Source organism: Gallus gallus, chromosome 7 (genome assembly GCF_016699485.2).
Source record: "Gallus gallus isolate bGalGal1 chromosome 7, bGalGal1.mat.broiler.GRCg7b, whole genome shotgun sequence".
Lineage (NCBI taxonomy): Eukaryota > Metazoa > Chordata > Aves > Galliformes > Phasianidae > Gallus > Gallus gallus.
In genome coordinates this window covers 30,139,160-30,160,557 of record NC_052538.1, presented here as the reverse complement: position 1 = coordinate 30,160,557, position 21,398 = coordinate 30,139,160, and the positions used below count along the sequence as shown (strand labels likewise).

Sequence of the window (21,398 nt, the reverse complement as noted above, 5' to 3'; positions counted from 1 at the left end):
CGTTGGCAGTGAGTGGAGCCTAATTCCTGGGGTATTATCTAGATGTTCTGAAAATACTAAAGTAGAAAAAACAAAATACTACATTTGATGCAAACCAAGGGTGTACTTTCATTAATAGTGAAATTCATGACTTTTAACACTTTAAATTTAGTCCATATTATGGAAGTGAGAATTTGTTATTTCTTATCATACTTTGCAATAAAAAGTTATAGCTATGTATAAGTATAAAAACTTAATGTAAAAGAGGTAATGTTTGAGGACTGATGTAGGTTCCAAGTTCTGACTTTAGATGTTATTTAGCAGAAAGAAGTTTGAGGAAATTTCAATATTGGGAATATTTATTTTTCCTTTGAATAGTTTTTTTTTAAATGTTTTTGACAAACCAACAAGTTGAAGAGTTTGGTCAACTTTATAGTCTATCCTACTAAGTCCCTGAACCAAAAGCCTTCTGAAATCACTGGAAAAGCTACTTGTAGGTTTAATAAACAAGCTGAATATGCAGTATGTATGAATCCCTTTAAAGAGAAGTATCTTCTTTCATCATAGATTAACTGTAGTAACAATGATTTCTGAACATGACTTCTATATTTAACATTTTTTTCCTTTTCCAGATGGGGCTAGGTAAAACAATTCAAGCAATTGCTATTTCCTACTACTACAGAAGGGAATGGCCTCTGTTAATAGTAGTGCCTTCATCTCTGAGATATCCTTGGGTTGATGAGCTGGAAAAGTGGATTCCAGAACTGTCTCCAGATGATATTATTATCATTCAGAACAAAACTGACACTGGGTGAGTTATGTTCATTGTAATTCTATAGAAAGTCCCGTTTCATTCTGTAAACTGATTGCAGTATGTATGTGAAAAACATGCAATATATACGATCATAACGAAAAGTAAGGATTTCAGCAAGATAAAAGAAATTCCAATTGTGTTTTGTGTTTCAGCTGAGAGTTGGGTTTTATGGTTGTTTCTTGTCTCCTCTGTAACTGAGAGGTCTAATTTTTTTCACAGTAGCAAGGGTTGTCTGCTGAAGATTTGGTTACTTTGGGGTGTTTTGTATTGAATGTGTTGGGTATGTGTCAGCTCTGATGTATTTGTACTTGTTTCTGTAAAACATTTTGAACACGTTTTTGAAAAAATTCTAGTATGTATTAGAAAATAAGGACTTAATTACAGCTAACATTCTATTTAGAGCACTGAGAAATTTAAATGTTACAGTAAGTATTCTCTAAATAACTGTGAAGGTCATTGTGATCCAGATTTTCTATCTTTAGACTTAGTAGCATAAATTCATTACAGTGGGACTATAAGTCTTAGGTGTTATTAAAATAACTCTCCTGTTGCAAGGAAACACTGAACTACAAGGGCATTTTGTAATCTGTTTTACTGTAAATAACTTGGTTAATTTCATGGCAGCGTCTAGATATTGTTCTAAAGCTTCTGGACAAAGAAGATGGACCTCTATGTTGTCTGGGGAGTATCAGGAAGTAACTTGACTGACAAGACATGCAGATGAGAAAGTAGCTTAGAATCTTCCTTGGGATAACCATAACCAGACAAATCCAACTCAAAATATGTTTAAAATCTTAATTGAGGGATAATTACTATTGCTAATCAAAATAAAGCTGTTAGAAACATGAGAAATACAATAAAGATCCAATGATCACGAGTTGTTTTTTTTTTTTAGTATTTAGTTAAGTCAGTACTGCTGAATTCAGTAAAGAGAAATGTGGAATAAGGGAAATGTGAAGACAAAAGTAAATGGCAAACAGAATTCTGTTCATTTCATGTTCTGAAGTTTTTAAAAGGAATAGACCTTAACCATTACTACTTTTGTTCGCAACATGATAAAAGGAAAACTTGGCTTCCTGTGTAATTCCCAGGAGGCTTTCTAGCTGTTGAACTAATTAGTATTTTAACATAAAGTATGCTTTATGCACTTGCAAGAAAATCCAAAAACAGAGCTGACATGCTTGGTTTAGTGCTTTGGGAATCTGTGTTTCTGTATGTTCAACCTTTTGATTTCTCTAATTTCAATACTTTGCTTTCCTTCTGAATGTCAACAATGAAGTGCACTGCTTGAATGTTGATTAACTTTTTAATGTAAATAGGTTAAAATATGCTTAGACATCAGTTCAGGTCATCAGAATCTGTAGCAACGTTTGAAATGGGATATTTATTGGATAAACTGATTTGGTGAAGAATAATAATTTGTATTTTTTTCCTCCACTTTCTACAGTGGTGGTGAAATTGTTGTTTTCCTAGTAGCAACCCAAGTGTGTAAGGCCACTGCTGTAACCATTGCTTCTTCCTCTGTGTCCAGAAGCATGGCTGTACACATGCTCAAACTTTAAGTACTCCTAAGTACTGTGAGAAACTTGGCTTATTGGATTGGTTTTTGGTCTGTTGCTACTGGGGAACAAATGAAAATCAGGCCAGCAGAGTAGTAGTTTCTGACAGATGGATAGATTATCTATGTGTCTTGTTCTGGTAACTTGTCTGCCTAACAACTTTGTGTTTCTGTGTTTAAAGGCTCCTGAAGGGCTACAGTGCTCTCTAGTGATTTTAGAAACAATCTGTGCTTTATGCCTGTGTATGTTTTAAAATATATTGTGAGAAGTTATTTCAAACACTTATTTTTTTTTAATTAAAAAAAAAAGTCTTCATCTCAACCCACAAGGTTTTTTCATCGTATTTTCTTCCTCTGTCTCTTTGAGGAGGGTGAGTGAGAGTCTGTCATGGTGTTGCTTAGATTGTTGGTGTTAAACCACAGTGATGTCCTCTGAAAATGGTTTTAAATGTGTGTGACTTAGAAGTATCAGATGCTAGAATTTTTTTTCAACTGAATAGCCAATATTGTTAGTCAACCTACCAACTCTATAGTTAACCAATCCAAAAGGCATCATACGTACCTTCTGTTTAAAAAAAACACCATACATCTTTCTGGAACTTGTTTGCTATGTTAATTTTCCTACAATAAAAATGTACTAAGACAACTTCTGAATTTTCTCTTTTAGGAGAATATCAACCAGCAAAGTGATAGTTCTGGGATATGGCCTGTTAACTTCTGATGCACAGACTTTAGTAGACACTCTGTATAGGCAAAACTTCAAGGTAGTTGTGATTGATGAATCACACTATATGAAATCCAGAAATGCTATGCGCAGCAACATTTTATTGCCAATTGTGCAGAAAGCCACTAGAGCTATTCTTCTTACTGGAACTCCTGCTCTAGGAAGACCTGAAGAGGTATTTAGCATCCTGTGGTTTTTTTTTGGGGGGGGGGGGGTAGTATCAAAATACTGAGCATGCAATTTTGTAATTTTCGTGAATAGTACAGCTGCTGAATATAACCTTAACACAATAAACATGTAATAAATGAGAATTATTTCTGAATAGTATCAGCCTTGAAGGCAGTTTGTCACTGACATTTCTTTCTGTAAAGCTTTTCATGCAGATTGAGGCACTTTTTCCAAGAAGATTTGGAACTTGGAGTGAATATGCCAAAAAATACTGTGATGCTCGTTTGAGGTATTGTACTTGCCCTTTTATTTTCTCATGAATGTCTTTTGATTTTCCTCTCATACAAAATGAAAGAACCAATAAGTAGTGTCTCTATTGCTGTTTCATGCCATCATGTTTAGAGACCCAGGGAGGTGAGGTGCTGGAGCAGGCTGCCCAGAGAAGTTTTGGATGCGCCATCCTTGAAGATATTCAAGACCAGGTTGAATGGGGCCTGATATAGTGATTGGTAACCCTGCCCATGGAACAGGGGTTGGACCTAGGTGATCTTTGAGGTCCCAACCAAACCAAGTCATTCTATGATACCATCTCTTCCATCAAAGTGAATTAGGGACCTTACAGAGGAAGAATGTAAAAAATATATTGTACAAACAGAAAATAGGTTGGCACATACACAGGTCTTGTTTTCAGTGTTTAGAGATGTTTGGGGAGAGGATTAAATTGACAGAAGATTTTACTTTTGGGAATAAACTGGAAGCTATTAAAGTTTGAGAGGGAGTGTGCCAACATTCTGTTAAGTAAAATGACTTACCAATTTACTGTTAATATGAAATGTATAGGTTTTACCTTTTGAGCTAGCATTTCAGCTAGAGCTGAAGCTTGAGTTTCTGATTCTCAGTCCTATGCTCATGTCATATGATAATTTATCTCTTCATTATGGGATCCAGTCTTTTTGCTGTCCTACATATGGGGAAAAGAAGATTGTATATTAGATTAACCAAACAAAAGGAGAGAAAGGTCCGAAAAGCACAGTAGTACATTTGTAGTTCTGTTTGAGAGATTGCATATGGGCACTGTAAGAACGTATGAGAGGGGAAGAACCTTTAAAAAAAATTTCTTACCTACAATTTTGCATATATTAAAAACAGTAGTTTTTGTCAGCCAAATTGGCTAGCATTTAATTTTTACAGTAATAACTGCATAATTTCATTTTCGTGTAACTTGGGCATTTTTTCCTCCATCGTTTGTGTTTATCAGCATTTAACTTCTAATAACATACAAGAGTGCTGTCTGATTTTCAGATGGAGAAATGCTATTTTTTCCATGGTGTTTTGACTAAATGCATCTGTAATTTTCACACCACAAGTGTGCGTGGGTACAGCATGGTTAACTACTCAATCACGGATGATTATCTTATTTTTGGAATACCATAAATATATTGAGAGCTTGCTAACCCGAATTTGATTTTCAACAGATAATATTGTTTTTATGACTTGGCTGGAACTTAACATCCTGTGGTAATCCACTTGATAGCTTTATTTTATGCAGAACTTTCTGTAAAAATGCTTTTTTGACTTAAGTGTTTACAGACACCTGTTTCTAAGGATAAGGGTCAGAGTGTTTCAGCTACCATTTCTTACGTCCCCAGTGCTCAAGTTGAAGGGATGAATCCTTTCTAAGGATAGCCACAGTCTGAAGAAAAGATAAGAGCAAAAGTTGTAGCTGCCTTCCATCTGTCTAGCAATCTGAGTGAGTTACACCATTACTTTGCCAGTGTAGAAATGAGTCCTCACCTCCTTCCAAACTGGTCATAATCAGCCATCTGAAATCAACAGTAGTTGATAAGCCCAGTAAAGCTTAAAATTCTTTTTTTTAAAGGAAAAAATTACCAGTAATTACCAGTGTAATGACATACCTGTAACATACTCTCCTGTCCTTGAGAATTGCCACCTGAGCTTTTCTCCAAACCCAGCAAAAGCTGCCGTGCTACTTTTATTTTGTTTCTTCTTGGCAATGTTGACACAGAAAAGCTCTTCTCTTGCAACATGTCCTTGAAAATAAAAGAAAGAAAAAGAAACGTAGCTATTAATTTATTTCTCTTTTTTAACCTTGAGCTTTTTAACTTTTAATCTACTTCCCCAGTTTAGCCTTGCTTTTTTAATACAATTACATTTAAAACTGGAACATTTAGCTTTGAATCCTGAATGTACATAACAGTGAATTCAGATGAGAGAGCAAAGGAATTTTAATGATGTTCTTTGCAGTGTTTGTGATCATTTCTTTATCAGCTGTTACCCTCTGTAATATCATAAAGAAGCACTGTGGTAGTTTCTTCTGATCAGTGATACCTGGAAAATTCACGTGTACAAAGGGAAGTGTAGATAGATAAAGTTCTCTATCTCATCCCATCTAATGGGGAGTCAGGTCTGTGGGTTAGAAATTAAAAGAGCTCTGACTTGAGTGTTGGAAGGAATTGCACAGAAAACAATCATCTCTCCGACATAACCAGGAACACTGAGCGTTGTTATCCTAAATGTCTTCATATCTGCATCTTAAAATGAATTATGCACTGAAGGTTTCCGTTGGATTTGGGATAGCTAGTATTCACCAAAAAATATTGACTTTTTTTCCTTTTCAGGTTCTTTGGTAAAAGAAAACAATGGGACTGTAGAGGAGCTTCAAATTTAAAAGAACTACATCAACTTTTAAGAGAAATAATGATCAGAAGACTGAAGAATGATGTTCTAACACAATTACCTCCCAAAGTTAGACAGCGTATTCCATTTGATCTCCCACAAGCCACAGCTAAGGTGAATTTGCCACATCAGCTAAAAAAACATTTGTTAGTAAATGTCTATGCATTTGTATATATTTATATGTATATTTATATAAGCATGTGTATGTATTCACCCATTCTTTGTAACTACATATATAGCACAGCATCATCTTTTTTTATTATAATATGAAGAATATGAGTATGTCATTTTAAGAAGGGATCAAATAATTAATTTTAATACGGTCTTCTTTCCTTCTCTCTTCATTTTCATTGGGTATTGAATCCTACAATTACTTTTAGACAAATCTGATAGAGATTTCAAAAGTACTCTGTCCCTAGATGTTTCGTGGAAATCAGTATTGTGGTAGAGCATACTAAGTAGTTTCTAACAAATCTGTAAGAAAATAGTACATCTATCTAACCACTGATCTCTTTTTCCAATTAGAATTTGAGTACCACTTTTGCAGAGTGGGAGAGATTAATGAGAAAGTTGAATTCAGAGCCCACTGACAGCCATTTTGTTGAAATCATGAGTTTAATCACACGCATGTATAAAGAAACTGCAATTGCCAAGGTAAGTGTAGAAGTTTTTTTAATATATATTTTAATTTTTCAATGTGTTTTCACTTAATAAAATTAGTTGTGTTAGCATCTCTTGGACTTAGGAATACCCTGAAGGTGAATACTCCAGGAACACGTATCTGTGTGTAGGCAACTGCTGCAGCTAACTGACCCAGTTGGCTTGCGTTACAGGATGCTGCTGGTGCAGCCCTTGTGCAGGCTGTGCTCTGTCAGTACTGGTTCTCCCCATGGATAAATGAAGAATAATAATCCTCTCTAACAGGTCTCTCTAGTTTATCAGATGGGACACCTGTTCTGAATTTTCCTCTTACACTTAAGGTGTGAGAATTAACGGATCTTTTACATGCTTACTTTTTAGCCTATTATCAAATTTCTTTAAGCTAATCTATATTTAGAAAAGTATATTTAAAAAAAATTCTGCAGGATTCTGGCTTAGTAAGAATTAAGAATCTGAATCCTTGGAGTTTATCTTCGATTTTCTACTCCTGTTAAAAATATCACTGTGGTTCTGTTGCTACTTTTTCCCTACATTTTTTATTCTCTGTCACTGTCAGCTCATTTTCAAATGAAAGAGGGAAGAAAAAATTCTGAGGACCGCTGCAGAGGGTGTTGTGTTAACAACTCATCAATGATAAATGTTATTAGTAGCTGTTAATTTATTTTCAATATCTTTTATAAAAACTATTAATATTTAACACAACAATTATGTGAATGTTTAAATAGAGCAATTATTATATTATTATTATAGTATCATATTCTTTGGTTTGATGAATGGCTTTATAGTTGCTGGTGCAGAAGTTCTGATTAAAAAATACCTTGTCTGATTAAAATACGTCTGGTCAGAAATTAAATGTAGTGTGATTTCAGACATCAGATAATGATGTCATAACTGAAAGCCTTTTTATTTTCATCTTAATCTGAAAGAAATGCCATCTAATTTTGTGATCTTTTGAGGATGAGGGTGTTTTCCTCTAAAGAAATGGGATAGGTTTAGCTATTAAGACATGAAGTTGTGCTACTTTTTTTTTTAAAACAGAACTTGAATTATTTTTTAAATTTACGTTAGTGTTTGATAAAGTCTTAAATGGATAACCAATAAAATGGCCATTTAGGTATTAAAGTGAAAACTGTCATTTTGAACACTTTGTATATCTAACTGATGAAAACATACTCTGTTACTCCAGGCAGGAGCAGTAAAGGACTATATCAGAATGATGCTCGAAAACGACAAACTGAAGTTTCTAGTTTTTGCTCACCACATAAGTATGCTTCAGGCTTGTACAGAGGCAGTTATAGAAAATAAGGTAATTATATAACAAATGTGCACTCATTTAATTTCAGACTTTGCAAATACATGACTGCTGTGCTTAAATTGAGTAGATCTATCTGTATTTGGAGGAATTTAGGGACTTAAAGTATATAAAGGTCAGTGCCCCTGTACTGAAAAGATTGTGGCATTTTTGAAGAACTGTTTTGTATATAGAGATATTTGGTATGATACTTCATCTCTGAATCAATGTGGTAGGCAGTTGTTTCCCAAGGTTTTTCATCTATATATTTGTGTCTTCTTTTGGGGGTGCTGGGTTGGTGTTTATTGGGTTGGTGTTTTGCTCTTTTTTTTCCAAGACACTGTCATCTTACTTGAATGTTTAATTCACAGCAGATCATTTCCACATAGTTGGTTGTGGACTCAACCATTGCTAGGGAAAATAGGCTAACGTCGCTATTTAATATTAAGCTATTCGTTTGCGAGTGCTCGTATTTTTAATAAATCTTATCTGGGAAATTTCAGATTCTTAAGCAGAATATTCAATTTTAAGAGCCTGTGTTCATTGTTGTTGTCCTTTGTAAATAAGTAGTACGAAGTCTACAGTCTTTTTGATAAATAGGCTTAATTGTAAATCAAAGGGTAAAAAAACTACTGAGGTACTATTATCCCCGTGACTGGTATAGAGCAGATAATTTAGTACTGGGGAAAGAAGGTGGTTAGATCCAAAAAGGGACAGGGATGATTTCATTTGTGTATTAAAATCTGTTGTAGGTTCGCTACATACGGATAGATGGAAGTGTTCCTTCTGCAGAAAGAATACGTCTTGTTAATCAGTTTCAGAAGGATCCTGATACCCGGGTTGCTATTTTGAGTATTCAGGCAGCTGGTCAGGTAGGATTTAAAAAAAAAAAAAGAAAGAAAAAAGTGAAATGAGAAATCTAAAGAATAGAATTAAAGGTTATTATTAAAGTTATTTACTGAAGGCAATTCATGTAATACATCTTTTGCTGAATCATGTACTCATTTTTTTTGCACTAGTCATGTTAACTGTTTTAAGCCTCTATTGAAAGTACATGGTCAAAATCGACATAAGCAGTAGCTTGAATAATTAGTATAAACAACCAAAAACAACAGAAAAAAACCTGCACCTTCTGTCTGGAAGTACCAGATTAGTAAAAAGTAACACTTAGTTCCATAATGAAGAACAGTATGCAGTCTTTGCACAGTATTGCAGTGTTTTCTGAATCTTACTAATATCTACCTGAAATAAGTGTAGAAGGCTAATTTCATGTCCACGTGGTCCCTCTCACTTACATTTAAAAACGTTCTGTGCAGCATGTAGATTTATGGGGAGACTTTTTTTTTCTAAATTGAGTCTACTCTTTTATTTAGGGTTTAACTTTCACTGCTGCTACTCACATTGTATTTGCTGAATTATATTGGGATCCAGGCCATATTAAGCAAGCAGAAGACAGAGCACACCGGATTGGGCAGTGCAGTTCTGTGAATATTCACTTCCTTATAGCAAAAGGAACGTTGGATCCTCTTATGTGGGCAATGCTGAATCGCAAGGTGCGTGTGGGATAGAACCAAATAATTGGGAACTCACTATGTTTTAGATACTACTTAAGCACGAGTAGCAAATAACATTCTCGTATAAGACCAATCTATGGATCTAAGATTGTCTGGTTAAGAGTTTAATCACTAAATTCCTGGCTTTCAATTAATTCTGCTTTTGGCTTCATCTGCTAAGCAGAATGCCTAAGGACTGTTGAGAAAGAGTTGTACACAGTGTAAATAATCTCTTTTAACTTCAATAAATATTTATATTTTACGTATACCTTTTCATATATATACTACTTATTTGTGCAGAAATGGTTTCCAATTAGGACAGCTGGAAGGATAGTTTTAATCACTAACATTATTTTGAATTACTGCAGATATTCTTGTTTCTCTCTTGCAAACTTAGTTCAGCAGTTGTAACAAATTTAATGTACTTAGACAAATTTATTTGTTCCAACCTGTAAATTCTTCAGAGCATTTATGCAAGTCTTTTTGCAGGCCAAGGTTACAGGCAGCACCTTGAATGGCAAAAAAGAGAAAATGCAGGCTGAAGAAGGTGATAAAGAGAAATGGGATTTTTTGAGTTTTGCTGAAGCTTGGACCCCTAATGACAATGTAGAAGATCTCCAAAATGAATTTCTGTTTACACATGTAAGACTCAAAACTTATGTTTTTAATTGTTATTTCATTTTAAAACAATCTAACCATTTTTCACCTACGTTTCATGTGCACTGCAGACTTTACTATTGGAGAATCACTATATGAGTGGGAAAAACATGAGTTCAAGTTCGGAAAGTTAGTCTGGAGAAAGTGATCTGTTGGGCATAAATGTAATCTACAGGTTTTGAGTAGTTGCTTTCATTGTTTTTTAGGTGTTTGACTTACCCTCAGAGTCTCATAAGAAAATGTAATTTCTGTTTAAAATATAACTTTCTTAATAGCCATTTAAATTCAGCATGGTTATTTTGAAAACATTGTTTAAAAGCCTTTCCTTGTGATAGGCTTCATCAGAAAACGTACATAAATACACAGAACAGGTATGTTGCTTTTATTAGTGCTGTTGCAGAATTTTGATAAGGACACTGAAAATAATTTTTAGGAACCAGAACAATGTTGAATTGCTCTTTATGCTGTTTCTGCCTAAAGGAAAATATCTTAAAGGAAAATATCCAAACTAGCTTCCTATATTAGAAAGCACTACTAATGGGGAAAAAATTTTGATCAACCTTAATGCAGTAATTACAGAAATGGCTTTACATATTTCTTTCCTCCTTCCTAGTTTGAGAAGGAAAGACAGCATGACATACGTTCCTTCTTTTCCCCAAAATCCTCCGCTGGAAAGAAACACAAAATGTTGTCAGATAGTGAATCATTAAAGGTTGATGCAGAGTCTTTTGAAGCCACAAAAGAAGAAAATTCAGAGAAGAGCAGTGAAAGTCTGGATTCCACGGGAATAAGTGATGTAGATACAATTTGTCATGAAAATACCTGTGAACGTGAAGCTAAAAGAGCAAGAAGCATAAGTGGATCTATTCCAGTCAGCTCCAGTAAGAAGAAGACTTTGACTGGAAAAAAGTCCACCTTGTTCACAGAGAAGAACAACGAAGTCCTTCCTTGCAGCTCACAGACTTCAAGCAAAGGCACAGCTATAAATGAAGATTGGCACTGTAGTGTTTGCACTTACAGTAATAACAAATGGCTTCCTTACTGTGAAATGTGTAATTGCCCTCAGAGCAATAACGGTAAGTGCTGCAGAGAAAGCACGCCTTTTTAAATGTGTGCACATATACAAGCAAAACATGAAGAATGGTATCTTTCTATGAACAGATAGATAGATACCTTTTAGGTAATCTTTCTTAATTTAGCTTTTCCTGGGGATCTTCTGTATGATTCTAATTTGAAACAAATAGAAAATTGAGATGAATGTTAACAGGATATGAAAATGGTGAGTAAGAATATAAATTTGATTCTCTTTACAGCAAATATAGCTCTGGGTTTCTTTGTGAAGGTTTATGGTTATTGTGAATCCAATTGAATGGAAAAGTTTTTCTCTACATGTCAAAACTAAACGATGTCTCATAGATGGTTTTATTAACTTCAGTGTTGTGTAGTTGTCATGGGAGACATTGCCTTAAAAATACAGCATTTCTCATTCATACAGGACAGAATAAATGTTTTCTATGAAATTTATTTCAGCAATTTGGGAACGTAGTAAATATTTTTATAAATCTCTCTCCATGTTTAGCTTTTACATTACAAAGAAAGGAGTAAGGTGGTTCTTTTTTCTTTTTAAATCCCTTCTTGATTAAGTAAGGACAACTTATCAATTTCTCAAGTACTTATAAATGCTGGGAAACTATTTAATGTGTTTATGGTGCTCAGTAAATATATATAGTAGATGATTGCTAACCATTTGATTGTACATATTTTGACATAAGTCTGGCTGCACAAAATTGCATAAGTAGAACACTTTGGTCTGTGTTTATTCTCCTAATATCAAAGTTAGTGCTGTTTTCATAGGTGGTTGAAACATGATATTATTAGAGAATAAAAGGCAATGTCTCAGTATTTCAGCTACTTTGTTTTTGTCCATTCATTTATTGATTAGCTGTCAGATTATGAGGAGAGTATAAATGATCGCTTTTCTCCCTCTATAGCTGAGAGAAACTGTGAAGTTCCTACTAGCCAGACTGAAGAAGACGTGTCAAAAGACTCCAGAAGAGATGAACAGAAAGCAGCATGGGATGCTGAAGATGAAAGAGAAGATTTGGAGGAATCGGTGACCCAGCAGTCTGAAATCAGTGAACAAGAAGCTGTCAAAATCAAAAGTAAAGAAAATGAAAGAACGTGTGGAGAAGGTAATAGGGGACTCCTGTGAAAAAAAGTTGACCATATCCTGTCTGTGAAATTGTATTTACTGCCTCTGGCATGAAAAAGAACTTCAAAATACAAAAGATAGACTAGCGTGTGATTTTCTTGTTTTAACCTGGGATGTTTATTGAATTTTGATATCTAAACCCACTTTTCATACAAAGCCTGAGGAAATAGAGAGGTTTTAGTTGACAGTGCAATTATGTCAAACTCATAGCTGTGAAACCTAAGGTACAACATACAGTCTTATTGAAATTTATGATGGCATTGACTTGTGTTCAGGATAGCCATGAGTAAAGGAAATGATGGGTAATTCAGGAGAAACAATATTGTCTCCTAAGAAATTCAGGAGAACACAAATATCTTAATAGTTTGTTGCTTGCATTGTGTGTATCTTATGTTGTTCTGGAATTAGATATAGAATCCCAGTGTGGTATATACTCTCGGAGTTTGTACCACGCTTCCTGAAAACTTGGAGGGGGTGGAAAGGGTGAAAATTAAAAAAAAAGACATATATATATCTTTTATCTATATATATATATCTTTTATATATATATATATATGTTCATACAAAAATGTTTGTAGGCACACGAAATCAGGAAATTTCACAAATAACAGGTGTGGTTATTATTTTTAATATCTGAATAGACTAAATGAAGAAAAGCTCTTAATTTTACCATTGTTTCTCTATATTGGATATTTTAGATGAATCAGATGCATTTCTAGTATACGATGGGCTGATGTTCTGTGCAAGCAGGAATACTGATAGAATTCACCTCTATACAAAGGTAAAGCTGAAATAAGCATGCTTATTATCGCTTCAAAATTACAAAGTAGACTGTTGTCCTGTAAAATAGGCATTTATAGTTTCTTTTGTCATGCTTTATGTAAATCCTTATTTTCATTTTATTGAAAATGTACAAAAATTAGGTAGTTTATCGTTCTTGTTCTTGTTGGAGAAGTAATAATAATTCCCTAAATATACAACTTTTAACACTTCTCTTAGTTTATACAGAGGTGCTAGTATATTACATGTATGTTCAGATTATCTGTTGAAAATGCTATTCCTTTTCTTATTGTAGATCTTACCACCACCTTGAATCATTAGCACAACTAATTATTGTCCTGTTTGTAGCTAGTGTTGTATTCTAGAATATTTTTAGAGTTGCAATAATCAATGAATCTTTCCAGGCTAAATAGGTAAATAAAACTGGTGAGGGGTCTGGAGTACAGGTCTTACGAGGAGCACCTGAGGGAGCTGGGATTGTTTAGTCTGGAGAAGAGGAGGCTCAGGGGAGACCTCATTGCACTCTACAACTTCCTGAAGGGAGGTTGTGGTGAGGAGGGGTTTGGCCTCTTCTTCCAGGCGACAAACAGGACCTGAGAAAATGTCCACAAGTTGTACCAGAGGAGGTTTAGATTAGACATAAGGAAAAACTTTCTCTCAGACAGTGGTCAGGTGCTGGAATGGCCTGCCCAGGGACATGGTGGAGTCACCATCCCTGGCAGTGTTCAAGAGGTGTCTGGATGAGGAGCTACAGAAGGTGGTTTAGTGACTTGTGGTAGCAATGGTAATGGGAGGACGGTTGGACTAGATGATCTTGTAGGTCCTTTCCAACCTTGTGATTCTGTGATTCTATGATAAAATATTGCCACCCCATTTTCAGAAAGGTACCTGGTGGTGCTGTGTATAGATTGGAAAATTCTTGAATAAAATGCGTTATCATTAATTTGTAATGGTAATGGAAAGAGAGAAACAAGTAGTTACTAATTTTTAGGTCATTTTTACATGAGAAATCATTCCTGGGAAAATCTTAACCTTGAGGATCTAAATTTGGTAGAACGAGGAGCATAATCCACTTGAAACAGATCTTTCTTTTTTCTAGATTGTAGAGCATTCTGTCTGTAAACAAAGCTGTTTGTTTGTGTAGGATGGTGAACCACTGAATCTGAATTTCATTCCATTGGACATACAACTGGACAACTGGGAGGATTTACCAGAGAATTTCCAACATAAACAAAATCGTTCAATGGTAAGTACAAATTCATCTGGCACAGTAATACAGTATTTGTTCCAGGACTTGGGACCTAGGTGCAATTTCATCAGTGCAAGCAGATACTGTAAATGTTGATGCAGATATTATGCGGTTTGTTTTTCTGTCAAATTACTGTACCTCCTGTTAACATTTCTGTAGATGGAATCAACCAGGCATCGTTTAATTTCGTATTTACAGGATTAGTAACTAGCATTTGTAAGTCAACATAACAGCATTTTCAAAGGTTGTAAATTACGTGTGGTACACGATGAGTAGGAATGTGCTGGATTTTATCAGAGCTGCAGTTATGAGCAGGCCTTGGCTCTCATTTTGTCCTTTGGTCTTCTAACAACATTCAAAACAGTGTAGGGCACAGCTCCACTGAGATATGTAGCTTCAGTTATGTAAGCAGTAACAATCACATTTGTATTGGTGTTGGAAGACATGAACACTGTCAAATCAAGTCCTCACAGTAATGAAATCCAAGATTTTAAATTGGATTTGCAGTGTTATCTGTTGGAAACAGTCAAGAAATATTTTATCTGTTTAAAGAGATGTATAATTTGGAAAACCAGATTTTATCACGTAGGAACAAGACGGATTCTTTTTAGTAGCTTCTCCAACAAGGCTGGAACTTAGATTTGTAGGTGGCTGACAGAGATGTTGCCAAAGAACTTCAAAGCTACTTGCTAGACTGTGAAGACATATTAAGAATGCCATGTTTCTGGGCAGGAGGTCAAACTTTGTAACTCCGATTTTTCTTGCAGATTAAAATATCCGTGTTAGTAAATGCTCCCATGTGTCTTTATATCCTGCAGTTTTGCTGACTTCTTTCTTGCTGTTCTGACTCAGAAAGTAAGACTGGTCTGTGCTCTTCTATGTTTGCCATGAGGAAATACTTCAAGGAGAAAATCATAGCCACATTGTAGTCTTTGAAGCTTGTTCCTGGATGAGGCTGAAATCACTCATCCATACTGCACAATGTATTTATTGTTACCGTAGTCCACGTTCAGAAACACTGTGATACTGGCTACTATGGATTGTAGCAGGTCAACAAGGAATGGAGTGGGGAAACAAATGGAGCAAAACTTTCATATTGGCCATTGTTTTGTATTGTTGTTATTGATGGACATATTGGTACTCTCATTTATTTTCTGTTGTAGAGATGAAGGTGGGATGAAACCACTTCTCCCCTACATGTATTCTAAAGAAGGCATGTTATAAGCTCTACGTTTCTACATAGGAATGTCATTTTTGCTCACAAACTTTGCTTTTCTGAAAGCCTAGAGCAGAAGAGAGAGGGCTACTCTAAGTAGAAGAGTTTTACCCATCTGTTTTTCCCTTGAACAAAGTCTTGCTTATACAAGAAAGGTTTATCTGAGACTTTATCAGGAAGCCGTTCTCCTTGTCATTATAGCTTAGATTAATGAAGTCCATTTGTGGTTTTATTATCTACCTTGTGGAGCAGCAGACCTGTATGTCATAGCAAAACTGTAATGTAGGCAATGCTGAAGCAGTCTAAGTCCTTCAGCAAGAGAGGATGGGAGGCTGAAGCTTGCACAACGGTTGACTTGAAGGGACCATCTCTGATCATACCAGCTTTTTTTCCATCCAGTTTTGAATATATTAATTCTTAGCATGCTTTGAATGTAATTATTTGTTTAATGTCACACTGCTGACAACAGCATTCTGCCCCAGATACTGAGGTTTGTGAAAGAATGGAATCAACTAACAGCGATGAAACAGAAAATGGTCAGAAAAAGTGGCCAGCTGTTTTGTAGTCCTATTCATGCTGCAGAGGAGATGTCTAAAAAGCAGTCAGCAGCAAGCAGCACAAAAAGGTATGTGTTTTTATTTTTCTTCCACTTATTAATTTCTGCAGGAAGTTTTGATGTATTTAATGTAACTTTCAGTGGAATTAAGCCAAGGCTATAAATGGGTTATTCGATGAAACAGTGACAAACATATAAAACTGAGCACATAGGTAAATGTGCTGGAATGGAAGTATCTGCTTCCCTGTCCATCACTGTCACATTCAGCAGCTATTCTGGCTTTCTGCTTTGTGTATTTAAGCAGCTGGAAGTCACCAGAGATTTCTGAGGAAAAATCATTACCTTTAGGGTCTCAAAAGAAAAGTAAGCTTAAAAATAATCTTACTATATTTCCTACCTGGAAGCAGGAATAAATCATTAGTTGCCATCAGGGCTACAACCTCATATTCATAATTCACAGCTTACTTCAACACTTTCATACTCATTTTTTTTTCTTTTAAGTAATTCTGTCCACTGTGGGTGACATTTGTCAAAACTGTTGGCTTTTTTTAGGTATGTGACCAAGGAGGATGTAGCAGCAGCCTCACTTAGCAAAGCGAGCAGCAGTGGGGGCAGCGTGCGCCTCATCACTAAGGAAAGTAGAGCTTGTCTGAAGAATGAAAATGCTTCTATGGCACAACCAGGTCACTCCACAAAGTAAGTTAAGTTTAATGCAAAAAAAAAAAAAAAGAAAAGAAAAGAAAAAGCAATAAAGCTGTTTCTTCATAGACTTTTTTTAAGGTAGCAAAGTTATGTTTCCCTCGCTAAGCCATAGTAATAGGTAAGTTATAGGACAGAAACTTGCTGAAATAGCTAATGAGCTATTAACAATTTAGATGGCATCTGTTGTGTGATGATATAGCTATTAGTTAACGGAGTGACAAGATGAAACAAGAAAAGTTACACAACTTGGTTAAGGAAGCAGCAGTGTTAGCTTGAGCTTACTTGTGAAGTCAACTTCAGATGGGAAAGCAAATTCTCTTCCATTCTGCCTCATAATTTAGAATAGGGTAGAAAATACGAAATGTTTTTGTTGGAAAATGCCCTTCTTTATCAGACAAGTAGTTTTCGGCTGGAAGCAAACCTTGTTTAAAGTAGGAAATTGTTAAGAAGCTGTGAAAGTTGCAGAGAGAAGGCAGGATGTTTTCCTCTGGCATTTTGCTTGTTACAAAGGGGGTTGAAACATTTGTCTGACAGTGTATGTACCTACCTGACAGAAACTAACACTTATAAATACAGCATGATTTTAGTTTAGTAATTTAATGTGCATGTGTAAATGTAGAAAGATGTGCAATGGAAAAATCTCTTTTGTATTGTCATATGTTGTTTAAATTGAAACATAAACCGAGTAGATGATTGCACTATACAGATACTAACCTGACTGAGATCTTTTGATTAAAATTGGTATTCTAGAACATGAAAGATATCTAATGGGAATATACAATGTATAAAGCAAAAAATGTATTGTTGAATACCCATTAATAGCTGCACTTTGATCTCTGTAAACAGGTTGTTTTTGGAGAATGGAAAAACTCCTTCAGTTCTTCCTTCTGATTGGACTGAAGTTGAAAGTTCGTCCTTACCTAAAGGCTATTTGCTGCAAGCCTTGGATGGTGAAGGGAACCCACTTTGTCTCCACTGTCAGCAGCCAACAGCTCAGCTTGATCAAAGCTGCCAGGCCCGTGCCTGGGACACACGGTTCTGCTCTCTTGCCTGCCAAGAGGACTTCTCGGTTCGTTCCAGTCAGAGCTACCTCAGGGTTAAGGTGTTTGAAATTGAACACGGTGTTTGCCAGTTCTGTCATCAGAATGCCCAAGAGCTCTATCTTAACGTCAGGGATGCACCTAAGAGTCAGCGTAAGAAACTTCTGGAGAGCTCATGGATGTCTCATCTTCCACTTGGGCAGGTAATAATACTGTTTTTTGGGTGCTTTCTGCTGATCTGTGTATTCCCATAGTAGCAGTAGGAAGTAGGTCAGAGAAATCCAAAATGGCGTACTTGCTGGCATGAGATAGAAGACAGTTACCCAGCAGCAATGACAGATCATGAAAAAGAAAATAAACAACAAAATCCTTGTCTTCATATGTCTTCAAAGACATAAGCACATTTTTGGTCTCTAAATCAGACATCAAGAACTCTGATTCTTAGGGATGTAAATATCGCAGCTGATTTTAATTGAAATGTGGCTATGAAACAGAATTGAGGAATGAACTTGGTAAATATTACCAGGTTATTATTACTTCACAGAATGTTTGCTGGTAGCTTAATAAAAGCCAGCTGTCACAGCTTCCCTCACTATAACCTCAGATGTATTAAGAACTTCCCAGATTTTAATTGCTTTTTTGCTGACTTAAAGGCAATGGAACAGGAAGGGAGAATATCCATATACAAAGCAGTATTTTAGTTCCAAAACAAAAATACCATATTTTTGTCCTGCTGTGAAGCTGAAATTCTACTTCAGAAGTAGCTGGTTCTAAATTTTGAAAAAAAAAAATAATAATAATTCTGAAGACACATTTAAACTTGCAAAAGAAAAGATCACTGTACTGTCTCTATTGGTTGTATGCATGAGATCACCTTTGTTTCTTGAGGCTTTTAAAAATAAGTTAACACAAATCTAGAGAGTCTTGCAGAGTGGGTATCTTACAACCTTCTAAGTGAACTGTAGCACTTGATAAAATGACATTGAAGACAAATTTACTGATCAAGAAAATAACCTTTCCTTCTGTTTTACTTTGATCCACTGTTGCATGCTGCAGACTAGGTAGAATTATGCCACCTAAAATTATAGTTGTTTGTTTGTCCACTGGGAATAACAAACAAACAAACACTTGGACTATAAACATTATATTATTAGTAGTATAAAGAACATTAATAGTTACTTTGCTCAGTTTTATTGTTCTTTCTGTAGAACAAAGATGTAGCTCAGGAGGAATATCTAACGTTTCTATTGTCTTGCCCTTTGTTTTCTGCAGTTGAATGAAATTATAACAAACCCAACAGAAGGTCAGTTCTGGCAGGTGGATCACATCAGGCCTGTTTACAGCGGAGGAGGACAGTGTTCCCTGCAAAACCTTCAGACTCTGTGCACAGTCTGCCACAGAGAGGTCAGTGTGGTACAGTCAGAAATCATCTCCCTCTGGCAGCTGAAAACAGCTTCCTGTTAGTAGCTTCTCTGCTCATTGACCCATCCTGGTACTGGGAATGTAACCTGTAGCCAATGACAGGTTCTTCCCTGACAGGAGAAACTAAAAACCCATTTATAGGTAACTGAGATCATGCTATTATATATACAATAAAAATCAGTTATTAGTCTGTATACCTTAAAGTAACAGACAATGCCCAAGATACTATGCATGTGGAAAGAAGCAACTGGTAGAAAAAAAAACACCACAAACCTTTAGTAAGAATTACCTGATATTACTCATTTAGTCTGTACTCAACTAGTATAAGCTTCCCTATGCTGCCTTGTTTATAGCATGGCACTCATTTTTTCCTTGCAGAAAGGCACCAGTGAATGAACATGAAAGGCAGCATTAAACAGTCTACTCACAAATGGGAAAATGTCACCTTAATAAACATTTGCATTTTATTTGTTATCTGCTGCAAAATTAGATTGAATTTAAAGCTATGGCCTAATGCTTTCCAGCTAGTTGCCATGTAACTCTACTTTCTGACCAGACCTACCTTTCTCTTTTCCAGAGAACAGCAAAACAGGCCAAGGAAAGAAGTCAGATGAAGAGACGCTCTTTAGCTACCAAGTATGGTTGTGATATCACAAAGTTTTTTGTGAAGAAGTAAAACACTAAGTATATTCAGTTACATTATAACTCAGGAGTTACTATAGTTCATGCACTTTAAAAAATATAGTCTTTTGTGCTGGTAGAGAAAGTGTGCAAGTAAAACGAAAAAAACCATTCAAAATACTGATTTTTAGAGGGCCTTGGATGAATGCATGCAAGGTACTCAATCACGGTTACATTTTTATGGCCCTGCAGTTTAAAGCTGAATTTCTGTGTATAACCTTAGTGCAGTTTTGAAGTACTGCAATTTTAATATTAGTTCATTTACAGCTGTAAGAATTGGAGGAAGTGCTGCTGAAATTCATGTTAGTCTTAAGTGTTCAGCTGTAGTGGGGTAGTAAGGACCAGGGAGCTATCTTAGTTAAAATTATTCCCTTTGTTTGTGCAATAAAAGGTACTGGAGAAAATACAGGCTCTACTCTCTGTTATGACAGCAACAAGGCAGGTGATTTGTTTCTTCTAAAGCTGTCTCATAACGACACATAAAAGTTAATAGCAGCCTGGGAAAGGGCTATGCAAGGCCTGATAGATTCATTTGACTTGGTATAAAAGATCTGGGCACTTCCAGTTCATGTTTATTGAAATATCTGTTTGAAACAGCAGTTAAGGCTTATTCGTGAGAAATAACAGTATCCATTGTTCCCTGCCTCATCCGAGGTAATTTCTGGGAAATGCTAGAGCCATACTGTCTTTAACAAAATTGCAGAGCTGATGGTTATTAATGCTTCAGTGCCTTTCCCCTGCTCCTTGTATGGTATTAGCACACTGCAGATCATTTTTTCTAAAAGTACTATGTTCTCTACAATTCCAGGCATATTTAGTTAAAATACACTGAACTGCTTTCATCAGTTACCCTTATGAGAAAATTCTTGCATAGCTTTTCTCAGGTAAAGATTAAGATAGGTACTACTGCAAATATACCATTGTTCATAAACTAAAACAACTGGACCTTTCCAGCAGACCCAAACACCTTTAAGCAGCTGACAGAATGTTACAGCACTCATATTCTCTGAGCATGCCGAAGCAAAGCAGCCAGTCAGGCAGTTGAAAGACCAAGCACCAGTAAAAGCCTGAGTGATAGCTAAATGAAGTGTTTTCAAGCTTATTCAACCTATACAGGAGGCTGCATTCGTAATATAAAAATGCACTCAAAGCATAGCAGGAGAGGTGCAAAGCAAGAGTACCAGGAAATGGTAAGTAATCTTAAACTTCTTTAGTAATTCATCTAGTGCAACTAATTAATTACAAAATTAGATAATAAAGCAAAAGCTGAATTGGCCTTTGCCCTTTCTTCTATTTAACAAAGGCATCTGCCTTATATAGAACACAAAAAGCCTGTGGGACAAAGTCTTAGGGCAAGATTTTCTCTAAAGAAAGTAAGTTAACATCCTTACCCTATTTTTACTTGATGCTTATTTATCAGAGAGAAGTATTTGAGATAG

General features: G+C 35.6%; 1 protein-coding gene and 1 long non-coding RNA gene across 5 annotated transcripts in view; one reads left to right on the top strand and one right to left on the bottom strand.

Annotated features, from left to right (window-relative positions):
* Nucleotides 1–21,398, top strand: part of ZRANB3 (zinc finger RANBP2-type containing 3) — a 57,037-nt gene that overhangs the window by 16,709 nt on the left and 18,930 nt on the right. The window contains exons 4-21 of one of the 4 annotated variants that reach the window (XR_003076036.3): nt 612–790; nt 3,019–3,250; nt 3,447–3,532; nt 5,883–6,054; nt 6,466–6,594; nt 7,787–7,906; nt 8,644–8,763; nt 9,265–9,444; nt 9,934–10,086; nt 10,715–11,177; nt 12,093–12,293; nt 13,012–13,094; nt 14,238–14,339; nt 16,041–16,183; nt 16,667–16,810; nt 17,663–18,059; nt 19,129–19,260; nt 19,856–19,914. Coding sequence is in view for 2 of the 4 variants with exons in the window: in XM_003641593.6 (XP_003641641.3) it covers nt 612–790; nt 3,019–3,250; nt 3,447–3,532; nt 5,883–6,054; nt 6,466–6,594; nt 7,787–7,906; nt 8,644–8,763; nt 9,265–9,444; nt 9,934–10,086; nt 10,715–11,177; nt 12,093–12,293; nt 13,012–13,094; nt 14,238–14,339; nt 16,041–16,183; nt 16,667–16,810; nt 17,663–18,059; nt 19,129–19,260; nt 19,856–19,954 (3,135 nt within the window). In the remaining 2 variants the exon portion in view is untranslated. Of the gene's footprint in view, nt 1–611; nt 791–3,018; nt 3,251–3,446; nt 3,533–5,882; nt 6,055–6,465; nt 6,595–7,786; nt 7,907–8,643; nt 8,764–9,264; nt 9,445–9,933; nt 10,087–10,714; nt 11,178–12,092; nt 12,294–13,011; nt 13,095–14,237; nt 14,340–16,040; nt 16,184–16,666; nt 16,811–17,662; nt 18,060–19,128; nt 19,261–19,855; nt 19,976–21,398 lie in introns of those variants that run through there. The other 3 variants (XM_003641593.6, XR_003076037.3, XM_040704304.2) reach the window with 3 other exon arrangements.
* LOC121113407 lies at nt 3,279–5,296 on the bottom strand. Its single transcript, XR_005861722.1, has 2 exons — nt 5,160–5,296; nt 3,279–4,204 (listed from the first exon to the last, which is right to left on the bottom strand). It is a non-coding gene; the product is annotated as an uncharacterized LOC121113407 (long non-coding RNA).